This window comes from Lemur catta, chromosome 4 (genome assembly GCF_020740605.2).
Source record: "Lemur catta isolate mLemCat1 chromosome 4, mLemCat1.pri, whole genome shotgun sequence".
NCBI lineage: Eukaryota > Metazoa > Chordata > Mammalia > Primates > Lemuridae > Lemur > Lemur catta.
Window position 1 is genome coordinate 23897366 of NC_059131.1, and position 17340 is coordinate 23914705.

Consider the following 17340-nt stretch of genomic DNA (forward strand, 5'->3'; position numbering starts at 1 on the left):
GAGGCCAGGGAAGGATGGGGTGTCAAGAGCATGGGGTGCTAACCAGTCAGTGTTGAGCAGTGTAGAGCTGTCAAAAAAGAAATGTGGATGGAGAAGAGACCATGAGAGTTGATAATTAGGAGTGCATTGCTTCTGTCTAGGACAGTTTCAGTGGGATATCTGGATAGTTACTTTAATTCAGAGAATTCAGGAGGGAATGGGGTTGTAAGGTAGTAAAGTTGATAGGTAAAGACCACAGTAGGAGAAGAATGGCAGTGAAAAGGAAAGACGGAGTAGCAGATGTTTGTGGATTCAAGATCAAAGAAGGGTTTTCAGCCGAGCATTGTGGCTCATGCCTGTAATGCTAGCACTTTGGGAGGCTGAGGCAGGAGGATTGCTTGAGGCCAAGAGTTCAAGACCAGCCTGAGCAAAAGCGATAATCTGTCTCTGCAAAAAACATTGGCCATAGGTGTGGTGCTGGCTGTGCCTGTAGCCCCAGCTATTTGGGAGGCTGAGGCAGGAGAATTGCTTGAGCCCAGGAGTTTGAGATTGTTGTGAGCTATGAGGATGCCACTGCATTCTTGCCTGGGTGACAGAGTAAGACCTTGTCTCCAAAAAAACAAAAAAAAACAAGGAAGGGTTTTCAAGAAGAGAAAAGTCACAAAGAAAGGGTTGAGTCAGTATCTTTTGGCTTTATGGGTAAAAAAAAAAAAGATACCTATGTTCTTTAATGAATACAAGTTGCTTAAGATGTATCATTTTTTCAATGACATTTTTATTATCATAATTAGGAATCAAGTTAGAATTCTGATGTTTTCTTCCATCCCTAGTTTTCAGATAAGGCAAAAGAAAGTAATTTTATCTGGTAGAAAGAAAAGCTAGCTTGTTTTGTGCTGTAATATAAATTTTGCAAATCACTTGTTCCTACATAGGCTCTTAAAAATGATTAGGTGTTAGTCATTTGAGCCCTCTGGGTGCCTGCTTTCCCACTTCAGTGTTCTTAGAAATCTTTGGTGTGTATCATTATATCATGTGTGTTTTAGGTAACTATATAGGAATGTCCCTATTTATTCAATTACATGTGCTACAAGGAAATTGATGTGTTAAAATTTTTAAAAAGGGCATAAAAACATATTATGTACTGTTCATTTATTCATTCAGCTGGTATCTATTGAATATATAATTAATATATACAGGCATTGTGCTGGTCATGGGGGATACCGCAGTAAAGTGTCTCCTTTCTGGAGTTTACATCAATTTACATTCTTGTGTGGGAAATACTTAGTAGACAGAGAGAGAACTAGATATTTGACAGAAGTGCTAAGGAGAAATATACAGCAGGGAAAGGGACTAAGAAAGGGGTGGGTGAGAAGATCCCAGTGGGAAGGTGACATTGAACAGAGATCTGCATGAAGCAAGGTACAGGGGAGGGAAATGGATGGTCTGGAATGGCTGTGAGCTTGAGTCAGGATAGGGAAGTACAGAGCTAGATGGGGACAAGTGTCTAGGTGATAAATGGTGACCTGGAGGCATGGGATTCTCTGATGACTGAGGTAAACAGGGACGTGGCATATGATAAGAAATGTCCCTGCTGGCTGGGGAGGATGGTCAGTAGTGACATCTTCTTGGATTGTTCTCATAACCAGTTTATCGTGGTGTATGTGTATGTCTTACAGTTATCCTGAAAAGACACTAAAACATTCTTTTTACATTCATACAGTTAATTTTTTAGCATTTCTTATGGACCAGGCATATTTTTCTTTCCGTTTTTAAAAACTCTTCCTTTGTTTAACCTATTGTTTCTCTATACTGTAAGATACTTCTGCAGTAATTAACTCTGGTAACTTCTGATAGTAGGTAAGTCATCACTCCTAGCTTATAATGAAGGTCATAAATTCAGGTTTTATACTTTTCCTCCTAAGGGCTTTATGCTGCATAATTTTTCTGCTCTCTCTTTTCCTCCTCTTCTCTTCCAAGTCAAAACTGACCTGAGGACTGATTTTTTTTGGAGGAAAGCTGATGACAGTGACTCATAGTGCCAGGCCTAACTCTTCTAAAGAGCTGATTTTGTTAATCCCAAGTGTATCTTTACCTGGAGAGAAGTAGGGCAAGAAACTTATATGTGAGAAGGGTTTTTAGGAGCCCCATGAAACTTTGGGCTCTGCATCTCCTCCCTTTTTAAAATCCCCAATGAAACATACAGATATACCAGAAAAACCCACGTCAGCCCTTGTCACCTCTGCCTTCATCTATCAGTCTTTCCTCTTAGCCCCTTGTGCATGATATTGAAGTGGATGAGATGGTGAATTAAAAGTGGCCCCTGGTTTCAAAGAAGAAAGAAACTTTATTTATATCTCATAGTGTAATATAACTCCAAAAGAGTACAAATGACCCTCAACTTATGATGGTTTGACGTAATGATTTTTTTAATTTGCAGTGGAGTGAAAGTGATATGCATTCAGTAGAAACCATAGTTTAAGTACCCATACATGCATTTTGCTTTTCACTTTCACTACAGTATTCAATAAATTATATGAGCTATTCAGTACCGTAGTATAAAATAGGCTTTGCATTAGATGATTTTGCTCACTGTAGGCTAATGTAAGCTTACGTTCTGAGCACATTTAAGTAGGCTAGGCTAAGCTGTGATGTTTGGTAGAATAGGTGTATTAAATGCATTTTTGACTTAGGATATTTTCAACTTATGATGGATTTATCAGGATGTAACCCCATCATATGTTGAGGAGCATCTGTATTTGAGAAAAGAGGGACCAATTTTAGGTGCTGCCCCACTTCTGAACTCTTGAAGTTTTGTCTGTGCCTCTCTTTTTGCAAGGGTTGTATTTTGCCTTATAGTTTAATGAATTATGTATATGTATTTTCCTTATAAGACTATAAACTTCCAGTTTTAGAGATTGGGCTCTATTCTTTTTCAGGTCCTTTACAAGGTCTGGGACAGTGCTTTTACTCATAGGTCTTACTCAATAAATGTATGCAGCATAAAAGAATGAATGAAATATATGTGCTACAACCCTGGGATAGGATTGATTCTATTCTAGAGCTGCATTTCTCCACTTTATTTCCATAATTTAGTTACTACCACATGATGGTAGGGATAACTACTTGTTTCATCTTCCTCCTCTGTATAATTGGGAAAGTAGTGATGTGCTTCTCTCCCAACACCAGAAACTTTATTTGAGGATCAAATTGTAGAAGGTACATGAAAGTACTGTGGAGTAGGTAGAGACTAGTGTAACATTCAGTGATGAGCCAGGCCATCTGGTCACTAGTTTATAGGAGAACATTCCTATTTTCAAGCAGCCTAAATGGATAGGATCTGTTTGGAACTGGCCAGAGATGTGGAAACATTGGACATAGAGAGGAAAGAAACAGCATAGTCTTTCTTGCTTAGCATCCATTTCCCTGCTCTGGCAGAAGCTTGGTGGCCTGAGACTGGAATTGTGAACTGTTGAGCCTATGAGGTGTCTTCCTCTTTTGATGGAAAAGCAAGTGCAATAGAAGTCGTAATACTCCTACCAGAAACATGTAAGCACTTGGAGAGATAGGGACCATGATTATTTGGTGTTTGGTAAATATTTATTGGATAAACAAATGAATGGCTTATTGGTTCTGAATTTTGTTCAGTTTTGATGAACTGTCCTAAAGTTTACTGAAATGATGGTAAAATCTCTTTTTTGCAGAAATACTTGCCACTGTTTTTATGTTGGTACAGCTTGTTGAAATATATGTGAGATTTCTTGGGAAAATGTTTTAATTCAGCAAATTCAGAAACTTGTCCTTAGAAAAATAGCTTTATTTGTTTAAGGTTATTGTTATGTGGTACTGTTTCTGAGATATTATGTCTACATGTTTCAGGAAAACTGAATCATAGTAAAAATAACCCATATTGTTTTAGAGAGCCATTTATGTTTATCGGCTTGATAATTTAAAATTAGCTGTGTTATCTACATTACTTCCTTTCAGATGAGCCAAGTCAGTGACATTCAGTAATGTTTTTAATTTCCTTTCATTGTTGAAAATGGGAACGATTTTGTTAATTCATACAGGTGTTTCAGTTTTCATTGGCAAAAGGCTTAAGTGTGAATTGGTATTGGCAGCTTGCCTTCTGACTCTCTGCCTGAATCCTTTAAGGTCTCTGTAAATGAAAGAAGGAAAAAGACCTTTGGAAGTTATACATTATACTATATGTATTAATATTTTCTTTTTTTGCTATTGATTTTTAAAGCTATTTAATAAGTATTTATCTATGAGCATAACATAGTTTGCTAATTATCTTTACAAATTAAAATGATCACTGATTTTTCTTCTAGGGAATACTCATTTCCTAATTTTAATTTATTAAGTTAGGCAATATAACTATGAGTTAATGGTACTTCTGATAGTTTGTGTTACTAGAGTTAATTACTTCAGGAGTACTTCACAGAGTAGAGGAATGAGCACATCAAGACATAAGCAAAATAAAACAAATCCATGCCTATACATGTCATAGTCAACCTGGTGAAAATAGAACATAAAGAGAATGTCTTGAGAGCAAACAGAAAAATATGACACATTAAATAAGAGGGAGTAACAATCACAAAGACCTTCACCTTTTCCTTGGAAACTATGCTGTGTAATTTCTCTGCTCTGTCTTTTCCTCTAGTAGCTCTCTTCCAAATCAGAACTGACCTGGGGACTGATCTCTTTTTTTTCCTCCACAGTTGAACATGTGTTGAGGTTAATGCTTATTTGTGAATTTCTCTTCTAGCCATGTTGGAGGAATTGGTACTGGGCTTGAATTCCCATTGTCAAAAACTACAAAACTGGACAAAATATATGAAATATCAATGTATAAAAAGGATAATGGCATGGCCAAAAATCATTTATCTCAGGAATAAAAAATTAACTTAATATGAAACAATGCAATTCATTTTATTAATATATAGTAAAAGAGAAAAACCAAATGATTATTTTAATAGAAACAGGAAAGCCTTTGACAAAATTCAACACCCTTTCTTTATAAAAACTCTTAGTAAACTAGGACTAGAAGGGAATATCAAACTGATAAAGTACATCTATGAAAAATCTATAGCTAAAATCATTATTGGTGAAAAGTAATTTTTCCCCTAGCTCAGGAAAAAGGCAAAATTGGCTACTTTCTCTGTACTCATTGAACAAGAACTCCCAGCTAGTGCCATAGACAAGAAGTTATAAATGGTATGCAGATTGGAAAGGAAGATGTAAAACTATCTTCATGCATAGATGCCATTATTAAATCATAACAAACCTTAAAGAATCAATATGAAAGCTACTAGAACTAACAAGCAAGGTCTGAGAATACAAGGTTAACGTAAAAAAATTTTAATTATATTTATATATACTGGCAATAATTGGGAAAGAAATTTTAAAACCATTTATAATAGATTAAAATAAATCAAATATTTAATGATAAATACAATTGAAGTGCAAGACCTGTGCACTGAAAATGATAACGAATGCTGAGAAGATCTAAATAAATGGAGAGATTTACCATACTCATGGATTGGAAGGCTCAATATTGTTGAATTGACACAAATTTTTTCAACGACATTTTTATTATCATAATTAGGAATCAAGTTAGAATTCTGATGTTTTCTTCCATTGTTATTTTTCAGATAAGGCAAAAGAAAGTACTTTTATCTGGTAGAGAGAAAGCTAGCTTGTTTTGTGCTGTAATATAAATTTTGCAAATTGACAGCCACTTTGGAACACAATTTGTTGTCTTCTCATAAAGTTAATCATCAGTTGCTCTAGGTATATTCCTATGAGAAATGAAAGTGTATGTCCCCACAAAGACTTATCAGGTGTTTATGGCTGTTTCATCCATAATTGCTTAAAACTAAGAACAACCCAAATGTCCATCAACAAGTGAATGATAAACTGTGGTATATACATCTAATTAAATAATACTCATCAATAAAAAGGAATAAAGTACTGATAAATGCAACAGCATGGATGAATCTCAGGAACATTATTTTGAGTTAAAGAAGCTAGACTGTATGATTCCATTTAATTGAAATTCTAGAATGGCAAAACTAAATCATAATGACAGATCACAGATTGATCTTGCACAGTGGTGCAAGAGAACCTTTTGGGCTGATGAGAAATTTCTATAACTTGATTTGGTAGTGGGTTATGTAAGTGTATACATTTGTCAAAACATCACAGTCTACACTAAATAAGGATTTATTTTGTCTATCATATACTTCCCTAAAGGGAAGAATACATGTATGTTATTTAGAGCTATAATATTTAAGATTAGTTTATCAATAATGGATTTGTGTTTCAATATCAATTAGTCTTTGTCATCAGGTTCAGAAGTACAATGCAAAATACTCAACCTACCCAGTGTATTAAGTGGAAAGAATGTAGGAGAAAAAATTCCCAATGTGAAATTGCTCAGTGCTCTCATTCATTGTGAATTTACTGCTTTTTCTGAAGTAAAATTAGGCTAATTTTCCCCAAATATTTTGGAAACCTGCATTCAAAAGGAACCCCAAATTTAAGTGAAAGAATATACTGTTTAGAGCTCAAGGCAGGAGTACTTTTGGCCCTTAGCATTTAACGCAGGTTGTTGACGTTGGAAAAAATATTTGTTGTATGGAATTTCGCCCTCCCTCATGATTGAGAGTTAACAGAAATAACAAACAGAAAAGATAGCCAGGATGAATGTAGGACCTTAACAGTTCTTAAGGCAGGACGCTTGTATCAAATAGCATAGGTAATTGACATTTACGAAAATCAAGTGAGATATTAATATATGATTTCAAGCAATTTCTTTTGTTAATGGATATGAAAATAGCTAATTAGTAGAATTCAGTTATTTTAAATCTGCAAATGCCATGTTTAGAGAATCTATTAATATATCTGGCCTGGAAATTGAACTATTGGTTATGTGGTAAAACGTTAGCATTTGGGGAATTTGGGTGAAAGATGTATAGTAAGTCCTCACTTAATGTTGTAGTCAGTAGGTTCTTGGAAACTGTGAATTTAAGCAAATTGACATACAACTGGCCCTTGATTAACATCATTTCATTTCAACATTAATGAGAAAAAAATCAGTTTTTTATACCTCATTTTGCCCAGAGTCGCAATTTGCAAGAACATATCCACTACGTTAAGTGAAGACTTAATGTATAGGAATTCTTTGTGTTATTCTCTTAACTTTTCTGAAGGAGAAAATAAATCTGAAAATATCTGAAATTTAAAAATTAAAGGAAAACCACCTCTATTTAAAACACTACAGAAAACGAGCAAAGTCCTCATGGCTAGACAACCAGTCTTATTTTGGGTTGAAGATATAAGCAGGCTCTCTGGGACATGCTCAAACCACTACTGAACTTGTCAGTCTGCCTGTGTCTCTATCTAGGTTTCAACCTTGTGTCTTGCCTCAGGACTCTAATCCCTGGTAGGTCAGATATTTTCCAGGGACCTCTCTGCTTTTGGCAGTACCTTTCTTTGGGGGTATTGTGCTATTATCTTAAGTAGCATAAGAAATAGGGAGGAGTTAATAAATAAACCTAAAGTCATAGATTAAAACAAAAGAAGAAAGACTAATGGACCAGAGATCAGAGACTTCCAGTTCTGGACAAGGTGCTCTGAGAGACCTACTAGCTACTGAACACGTTTACTCCTTAGTAAGCCCCTTAGTAGAGCTTGAAGTTCCCAGATAGGAGAAATATACACGATTTACAGCTGAGATGGTTAATATATTTGAATATCAAGGAGTCTCTTTCAAACTCATGGCTTTGTGCTTCTGTTTTTGGCCATCATTGAAGCCAAAGCCCTTAGACATTTTGACATTATGAATTAATATAGTGTTAAAAAATGAAGAATTCAGTTTGAATATAATGCATATGTTTTAAGTTGGTCTGCTTTACATGATAGTGTGAAAGGTGCAACTCACATCTCCAGAGTGTAGAATGTTTTTCTTTTTTGAGGCAGCCAAATGACCAACAAATTGATATCTCTGGTGTCTTTGCTTTCCATATGAAAATTTGCATAGCAGAGAAAAGAGTTTTAAAAGCTTAATGGCAGAAGATCCAGTATCTCAAGATTTGCCATGCATGCTACTAGATATTGTGGGAAAAATAGATGAATAAATCAATCCCCTAGTTGCTAAGAAAGGAAGATAATATTTAGGACCAAGCAGTCAAAGAAGGCCTTGTTCACTGAGGGAGGATTTGAGTCCAACCTTGAAAGACAGATGGGGTTTAGATGGAGTGATATAGCATAAGCAAAGGCCAGGAGATGAGAGAGTGTAAGCTATACTAGGGCATCTTTAGCTGTGTTGGAGAACTTGTTTAGGTAATAGAGACTTAGGAAAAGTAGATTTGAGACAGTTTTTAAATGGTCTACAGAGCAAGGACAGGGAATTTGGACTACTGTTCCATTTCCACTGCGAGTAATTTACGGATGAAACTTGGAATTTTAAGTTTATTGTTATTTGGTGCTGATTTTAAAAATGAATTCTCTTTTAAGTAGATCATTAAAAGGGTGAAATATTAGTTCTGCTTTTTATAGTATTTCTTTGTTCCTTACTTTGCAAGGTCAGCCTGACCTGGGTGGGCATCATCCGATTTGGCTTTAGTGTAGCCAAATAATTATGTGCAAGGAGATCTCTGAGCTGGCTTTGATTTATATATGGAAAAAGGAGCTATCCGAAAGCTCCTTCATGTTTAAAGGAGTAGACTGTTGTCTGTTGTATAAAGGGATCCTAGTGACCTTTGGAAGAAGATTATTTGAAACATGCAGTGATAAGAATGAAAAGGAAATTTATTTTTAATAGAAAAAACATTTCTGTTGCTTTTCTGGGGCATGAGGGAAATGTTGTATATAGTGGGATATTGTTTGCTGAATAAAATAATGTTTCTCTATATGTATACGTATAGCTTGTCATAATATGAAAATTCACTTTTTAGTGTTAGTTTAAGTGGTATTTACTGATTTCTTCGTTTCAAGCAGTTAACTGAGTTTCCTTAGATGTTGGTATGAGGCTGAGCTCAGGTGGTATGTCTTAAAGTGATAAGCTCCTACTAAGGCTTGCAGAACAGTCTCTCTTAATCTTTAAGGAGTGTTCTCAAAATATCTTCTTACATTCCTCATCAACAGTTGCTGAAGTGGATTGATTCTTTAATTTATAAAACATTATAACTATAAATAAAAGATATTACTAGAGTTTATTTCAATATTCACAACAATCATAAAAATATTAAGAGTATGTGAAAAATTATATTCTTGTAAAAGTTAACTGGCTCAATGAGTCACCTTTTATAGATTTTCATCAATGGGAGTTGACAAATGAGAGAACATTTCTTAAAATAGCCACACAAATGTTATCATTCATATGTAAGTGGTTTCTGGCTTTTGTTCTGATGTGTAAAAGTGGTGGAAGTCCGTCTCATGTTCAAGCATGTACAGCCACCTCATCTGTACATGGCCTAAGGTTCAAATGGCATAAGGTTCTTTAGCAGTGTCCTACTTCTGAAAGTGGGGCTTGTTGAATATACCAACTTTCTTACGCATCTTTTTCAAACCTCATTTGGAGTCTTAGCCCATACTTAAAATTTAGTGAGCTGATTATTGCTGTAGTTAATAGACTCTTTGGTTAAAAATAAGATAGCATCTGCAACTGTATGATTGCACATGAGGTGCCTAGAGTAGTTCAGAGGCAAAAAGCAGAATGGTGGTTGCCAGGGGCTGGGGGCTGTGCGGTGGGGATAAGGGTGGGGCAAAGGGAATGGGGAGTTGGGTAATGGGTATAGAGTTTCAGCTGCAAGATGAAAAGAGTTCTGCAGATTGGTTGTACAACAGTGTGAATGTACTTAACATCACTGAACTGTATGCTTAAAGATTAAGATGGTAAATTTTTATGTGTATTTTACCATAATTGAAAAAAGTTAAAAAGAAAAAATAGCATTTGTAATATAGTGTCAAAAATACCAAATTCCTAGGAATAAATCTATCAAAATATTTATAAGATGTCTGTACTAAAATCTATGAAACGTAAGAGAAATCAGTGAGCACCTAAGTAAATGGAGGGGTATGCCTTGTTCATAGAGGACTCAATGTTTTAAAATTTCATCTCTCCAAATTAACTGACGTAATTAATACAATCCTTAACAAAACTCCAGCAGTTTGATTATTTTGGTTGTTGTTTTTGTTGTTTCTCTTATATTTGTTTTTTGTGAAATTAAAGCTGACTTTAACATTCATATGGAAATGCAGAGGGTTAGGAATAGCTTGGCAGTCTTGAAGAAGAACAGAGCTGGAGGACGTACATTGCCAGATAGCAAGACCTATTTTAAAACTATACTAATTGAGACAGTGCTTATCGAATTGTGGTCCTTGGACCAAAAACATCAGCTTCCTTCCACCTGGGAGCTTGTTAGAAATGGAGTTTCTCTGGCTCTCCCCCAAACCTTATTGAATCAGAACTTCTGGAGTTGGGGCCAAGGACTCTGTTTTAACAAGCTTCTCTAGTTTATTTCTATGCACTTTGAAGTTTGAGAAACACTAAATTAAGACATTTTGACAAAAGGAAATATAAACCAACCAGTGGTCCCATAACAGATTCATACATATATGGTTCCTCTGACTTATGACAAAGGTAGTATTGCAGGATGATGGTGAAAGGGTAGGTGTTTCAAAATAGTACCAGTTAATTTATGTATCCATATGGAAAACATATCTTAACCCCTGTATCATACTGTGTACAAAAATTAATTCCAGATAGATTGACCATCTAAAAGTAAAAAGCAAAACTATAAAGCTTTTAGGAGAACATCTTTGAAACCTTAGGACAGTCAAATAGGACAATAAAGCTCTAACCATAAAATAAAAAATGATAAACTGGACTGTATTAATATTAAGCACTTCCTTTTATCAAAAGATACCATTAATATTGGTAAAGCACTTAGACTGGGGCCTGGCCAGCACAAAGAATGTGTTGTATAATTGTTTATTAAATAAAAATAAATAATATATCACCCTTCTCCAACAAAAAGACAGGCAACATATCCAGAAAATAAAAAGAATAACTATAAATTAACAAAAATTCTAAACACCCGATAGAAAAAAATGGGCAAAGAATTTATATAGGGACTTAATATAGGGGCATTACAATGATCATTAACATATAAAAAAGGTACTCAACTTTATTAGTCATTAGAGAGATGCAAATTAAAATTGTAATGGAATACAGTTGACCCTTGAACAACTCAGAGGTTAGGGGCACTAACTCCCTTGCACAGTCAAATCCAAGTATAACTTTGACTCCCTCAAAGCTTAACTACTAATAGTTTAAAAAATTCATTCCAGTTTCTTGTATAGATGTGTTAAGTTCATTTAAATGTTTGCATACATCTTCTGTCCAGTCTAGGTGAGGACAAACTATGGTGCTCCAGACTTACCAGCTGTATTAGTGCATTCATTGGAAGAATCTGATTTATTTCTTTCAGCCTGTCAATGCTAGAAAACATCAAGATGCAGGATGCTCTGTATATTTCTATATGAAAAAAGTGACAATTTCTTGTACAAAGCACAGAAGCATCAAATTACAGGTGATTTTGTATGTTTTTGTGTATCTTAACAAAGAAACATAAATGTAACAATCGTGGTTGTAAGGGGTTCTCTTGTACAACAGAGATGAACATGCTTTAATAATGTACAACCAGTTGTTTTCAAATTAATGCTCTCTGAACATTTCACCAAATATGTGGATGGAGCTGCCAGATACCCTGAAGTTTACAAGGACGTGATTCAGTCATGTTGGGACATCATTTGGGTTTCTGTCACTTGGAAAAAATTCTAATAAATTTGAATATTTATGTAAGATAAGAAAAAAGCTTATTCTTTTGCACAACTGCTGTTTGCCAGCACACATAGCTAGCTAGTATTAGGCGTGTTAGACTCTGAGATAACTGACGACCAATACGTTTTCATGGGTAAGTTGGTTTACCAGCTCTGTACCTATTAAACAGTAACTCCCATTCTTCTCTCCTTTTACTGGTGACCACCATTCTACTTTCTGTAGACCTCAACTTCCTGGGCTCAGGCAATCCTCCCATCTCAGCAGCAATCATCCCATGTATCTGGGGCTACAGGTGTGCGCTACCATGCCCACCTTGTTTCCTTAGCTGCTTTACTGTCTGTATGTCAAGATATTTGAGGCTCATGTTGTACATGTCCTTCCCCAGACCTAGTTATTTCTCTAAGGAACAGTGGGTAATTAGGGGTATTTATTGCTTCTAGATTGGTCATTGCGTTTCAGTGGATGAAACTTGGAAGTGTATGCTTTGTTTTTTTTTTTTTTTTTTGAGACAGAGTCTCGCTCTGTTGCCCGGGCTAGAGTGAGTGCCATGGCGTCAGCCTAGCTCACAGCAACCTCAAACTCCTGGGCTTAAGCGATCCTCCTGCCTCAGCCTCCCAAGTAGCTGGGACTACAAGCATGCGCCACCATGCCCGGCTAATTTTTTCTATATATATTTTTTAGTTGACCAGATAATTTCTTTCTATTTTTTAGTAGAGACGGGGTCTTGCTCTTGCTGAGGCTGGGCTTGAACTCCTGACCTCGAGCAATCCACCCGCCTCGGCCTCCCAGAGTGCTAGGATTACAGGCGTGAGCCACCGCGCCCGGCCTGTTTTTAAGATAAAATGCATGAGTCTTTGGCTGACTTGGAAGACTTTCCCACTGTTTTACAGGGATGTTGCCTCAGTCTTCCATCCTGTTGTCACAGGTTACAGATGATAATCCCTTGAAGAAGGTGAAAAGAAAAAGAAGGCAGGTGATACCACCCATTATAGGTAGTAGAATCAGTTTTACAGATTTACCTAGTGAGAAAAGTCCTTTACTTTGAAAATTCCTGAGGTTACATTTTATAATCTTCTGCCAAACAGTATTGCACATTTTAAAGAATTAGTTTTTTTAACATCTTCTATTTCATCATCATACCTTTATAACTGCCAAATGTACCTATTTATGTTGGTAAATTCATTCTTTTTGTAGATTTAAGTTAATGGATACTAACAAGATAATGTTATACATTAATGTTGTAAACTATATTTTAAGAAGATAAAAACACTCTTAATTTAGAATATACATGCTATGAGGGCAGGGACCTTGTCTGTTTTGTTTGCTACTCTGTCCCCAGGGCCTAGTGCACACTGCCTTGTACACAGTCGGTGCTCAAGTGAATTAATAAACAAACTTCAATAAAATTCCATTCTTTTGATTCTCCTCCTCTCTTATTTGTATATTTTTGCTTATTCCTCTTCTTCCACTATCTCCAGGGTTCTTGATTGATTCCTCTTTTTACATTACTTTACTTTCTAATGTTTGTGGGTAGTATCTTCTACTTCCAGGAGTTAATCATATCTTAATTTAGCATTTAAATGAACACAAGTTCATTTGGAGAAAGTGTTATAAAATAATATAAAGATGTTCTGGGGCTGAGGAGACCTAGTACCAGCTTTTGCTGTTAATGAAAGTTTGACATCGAGTAAGTGACATAACCTGTTGGGGCTTCATTTTCCTCTTAATTGTAAAGTGGTTGGTCTAGATTAGAGCTTAAAAATTCAAATGCCTATAGTGGCCAGGCAGGTAATACAAATGAGTGAAGTGAACTGGGCATGGTACTGTAAGGAGCTGTAGGATGGAGGACTTCTTGCTAACCTTTAATGAGAATTAGGAGTTACAAATGAGTTTGACCAAAGATGAATACTTATGTTATCTTACTTAGCCTAATGATTCTTAAAGTTGGTTACACTTGAGAATTACCTGGGGAGTATTTTAACCAACACTGATGCCCAGATCCTGCTCTCAGAGATCTGATATACTTTAAAAACAAACAAACAAAACCACTAAAAAACCAAAAGCTTCCCAGGTGCTTCTAATGAGTAGCTAGGTTTTGAATGATTAATTCTACTGTAACTGGATGTTTTCCACACCTGACTTTTAGAAACAAGCAAAGGATTGATGGTGTGAACTTTCATATGAATGAATAGGTCTTTTCCTTTTCTTTGCAGTGATCTTTACTGAAAGTTATTGTTGTGAGTGATCACCCAGAGACAGTATTGGGTTCTAAGTCATCATCAAACAGAGCTTAAATTGTGTTCATTATACCAAGCAGTCCCTGTTTATCATAATACATTTTGTCTCTGTTTTTACTTACCCAGTACTTTCACTTCATTTACCACTACGTTTGTGGTCATATTTAATGGTTTTTACTACATTCTCTAAATTGATGGTAGTCATGGCTTTTTCTGAGGTTAGGTTTCAGTATGTGCATATTCAATGTTTTATTATGGACCAGATGCTCCTTCGAGGAAAGTATTTTAACTAAAATTGGAGACTCTCTACCCTAACCAAGGCCAGAAAGCATTCTCATATGTTTTAGAATGATTTTCTGTAATATAAATTGAAAAAAGAACTTTTTGCCTTTGTTCACTGAGAAGATGTTCAAGTCTGCATTCAGCTGTATCCTGATACTTTCAAAAGAATTAATGTTGTCCTATTCAGAGTGGAATCATCAGCTTATCCTTATTTCTGTTGGCTCTCTTTTATTTTTATTTTTTTCCTTTCTCTTTCATCAGTGTTTGCTTTCACAACCAAAGTTCTGGGCCATTCAGACATCAGCTTTGATCCTCCGGACAAAACTGGAGAGAGGAAGCGCACGCCGAGTGGAACGGGCAATGAGGCAGACACAGGTAGGAGTTAATGTGGCAGTTTTTGTTTTTCTGCCAACTCTCTATTGCTATCAGTAAGCATACATGTATGTTAAGAATAAAAGAATGAGATGGCTTACATTTTACTAACTTTGTTATTATTTAGAGTATAGGTTCTATAATTTGACCTCTTGGCTTCAAAGCTTAGCTAGTAGCTCTGTGACCTCAGTAGTTAACCTCTCTAAGCCTCATTTGCATCATCTGTAAAAGAGGGTAATAATAATAGCTCTTATAGGTTTATGGTGAGCATTAAAGGAGACAATATAAGAGTTAATTTAAAAAGATACGCAGTCCCACAGGTACAGGTTGTATAAAATTCATCCTAACGCAAAAATAATTCACTAATGAACTAACCACATGTAAAATTAATCAATCCACATTCAGGCATCATTCTCCATTTAATACTAATGTTTATTCCTGTCCGGTGAGTCAGTATCATTTAGTCTCTTTCACACATTGACTGATAAACTATCCATGTTGCAAATTTATTACTAAGAAAACTTGAAAATTCTGCAAAAGATATAGGATTTCATAAAGTCAATGTCTTACTCAGTTTATGCTTCTACAACAAAATACCCGATATCAGGTGATTTATAAAGAATAGGAATTTATTTTCTCACAGTTCTGAAGGCTGGGAAGTTTAAGATCAAGGCACTGGCAGCTTCAGTGTCTGGTGGAGGCCCGTTGCTCATGGATGGCACCATTTAGGTGACCTCTCTTGGCAGAAGAGTGAAAGAGAATGAACCCATTCCTTCAAGCCCCCTTTTAAGAGCCCTAGTCTCTGGGTCACTTCCTAAAGGCACCACCTCTTAATACTTTCACACTGGCCATTAAGTTTCAACATATGAATTTTGGGGGACACATTCAGACCATAGCAGTCAATAAAAGTGATATTTTTTAAAGTTTATTTTTATTTCATAACAATTTCAGAGCTACATAAAAGTGTAAGAACAATGTGCAGAACTCCCATATACCCTTCACCATGAGACCCCGTTCAAGTTTTACCAGCCGTCCTAGTAACGTCTTTTGTAGCACAAGGATCCAGGCACAGCATGTAGCTGTCATGTCCTTTCAGTCTCCTGTAATCTGGGACAATTCCCTAGTCCTTTTCTGATCTTTATGGGTTTGTGTTTTTTTAAGATTATTGGCTGGTTATTTTTGAGATGGTCTTTCAATATGAATTTGTCTGATGTTTCCTCATGATTTGATTCAGGTTATATAATTTTGGCAGTAACATTACAGAAATGTTGTTGTATTTTTCTCCCCTGAGGTGGCACATGATCATTTTTCTTATCACTGGGGATGTTTTTTGGTCACTTGAGTAAGCTCATGTTTATGACTTTTCTCCTCCATGTAAAGTTATTCTTTTCCTATTGCAATTGATAAACATTTGGGGGGAGTTAGTTTGAGACTATCCTATTAGTCATCCAACTTTCACCCACTGGTTTTAGCATTTATTTTTTAAAAATTCAAAATTGTTTTCTACTTACTACTGTTAGTCAAGGAGGTTTTTAAAAAACCATAAAAGTAAATCTTTTATGTGTTTATAAGTGTATGTTTATAAGTGTATATCTTTTCAATTCAAAACGCGTATCAGTCTGAATTGTGAAGGTTGTGTTTTTTGATGTCAAATAACAAGAATGTATTTTGAGTGAGGAACATGGGTTTAAAAAAAGAGTCCAGTCACTGTGCCGTAGAGTTTTGTCCTTTCCTTGGCCTTAACTGTATTTGGAGTCTCTTCATTTTGCCATTCAAATGCTACATTATCAAAAGAGTTGTGTAGCTCTGTACTGGTAGAACAGAATTAGGAAGTTGTTATTTCTGCCTCTGCAGGGTAGTACCGTAGAAAAAAATCTTTTTACTCCCTCAGCCCATAAATTTTGGAAATTAGCCAGATCATGTTACAGAATGGGTGCACACTTTGTCTAATTTTCTGTCACTGTTGAGTCATTTATCTCATAATCTGAACCTTTGCCAATTCCTCTGATTCAGAGTTTGGTATTACTGTGTTTTTGAAGTTACTGCATCCCTAAAGAATAAGAGGAAAATGATTTAGAAATGATATATATATATAGAAAATAATGTTTTTTTAAAAAAAATTCTGTTTTAGTTTCTGTGAAAATCTTTTCCCTTCCATAAGGTGATAAAACCATAAACTTTTAAAGCTGGAGTAGAAAAGTAAGCTAGAAGGGAGCCTTAGGGGAAGCTTAATCTTGTCCTATAATATGCTGAGGAAACATAGGTGTGAAGTCAGGCGACTTGCTCTAATTTGTCTAGCTGGTTAATGACAGTCTGGACTATAACTTACACAGTTACAGGCAGTCACTTTAAAGGTTCCAAAGGCAGGTCTTAAAGAAGAGCAGATTGGAAGGGATTTCTAAGTGACACATGTTAAACTTACAAAGAAATTGTTGCATCACACCTAAAGGTAAATACATCAAGATTATGTTATAAGATCCACAGAGGAAGAAGGAACTCCAAGTTCAGGACAAGCCATTAAAAACACTCTATCATAATGAAATTATTTTAGGCTGGAGTGCTTTAATTATTGCATAGTCAAGGCTATGGTGATGTTGGTGATTCTGAAGCAAATAATGT

The 17340-nt window shown here is 35.7% G+C and overlaps 1 protein-coding gene across 2 annotated transcripts in view; it reads left to right on the forward strand.

The window, feature by feature from the left end:
* TTC27 (tetratricopeptide repeat domain 27) overlaps window positions 1-17340 on the forward strand; it is a 139564-nt gene that overhangs the window by 41944 nt on the left and 80280 nt on the right. For both annotated transcript variants that reach the window (XM_045549351.1, XM_045549352.1), the window contains exon 10: window positions 14611-14724. In XM_045549351.1, the coding sequence (XP_045405307.1) occupies window positions 14611-14724 (114 nt within the window). The remainder of the gene's footprint in view (window positions 1-14610; window positions 14725-17340) is intronic.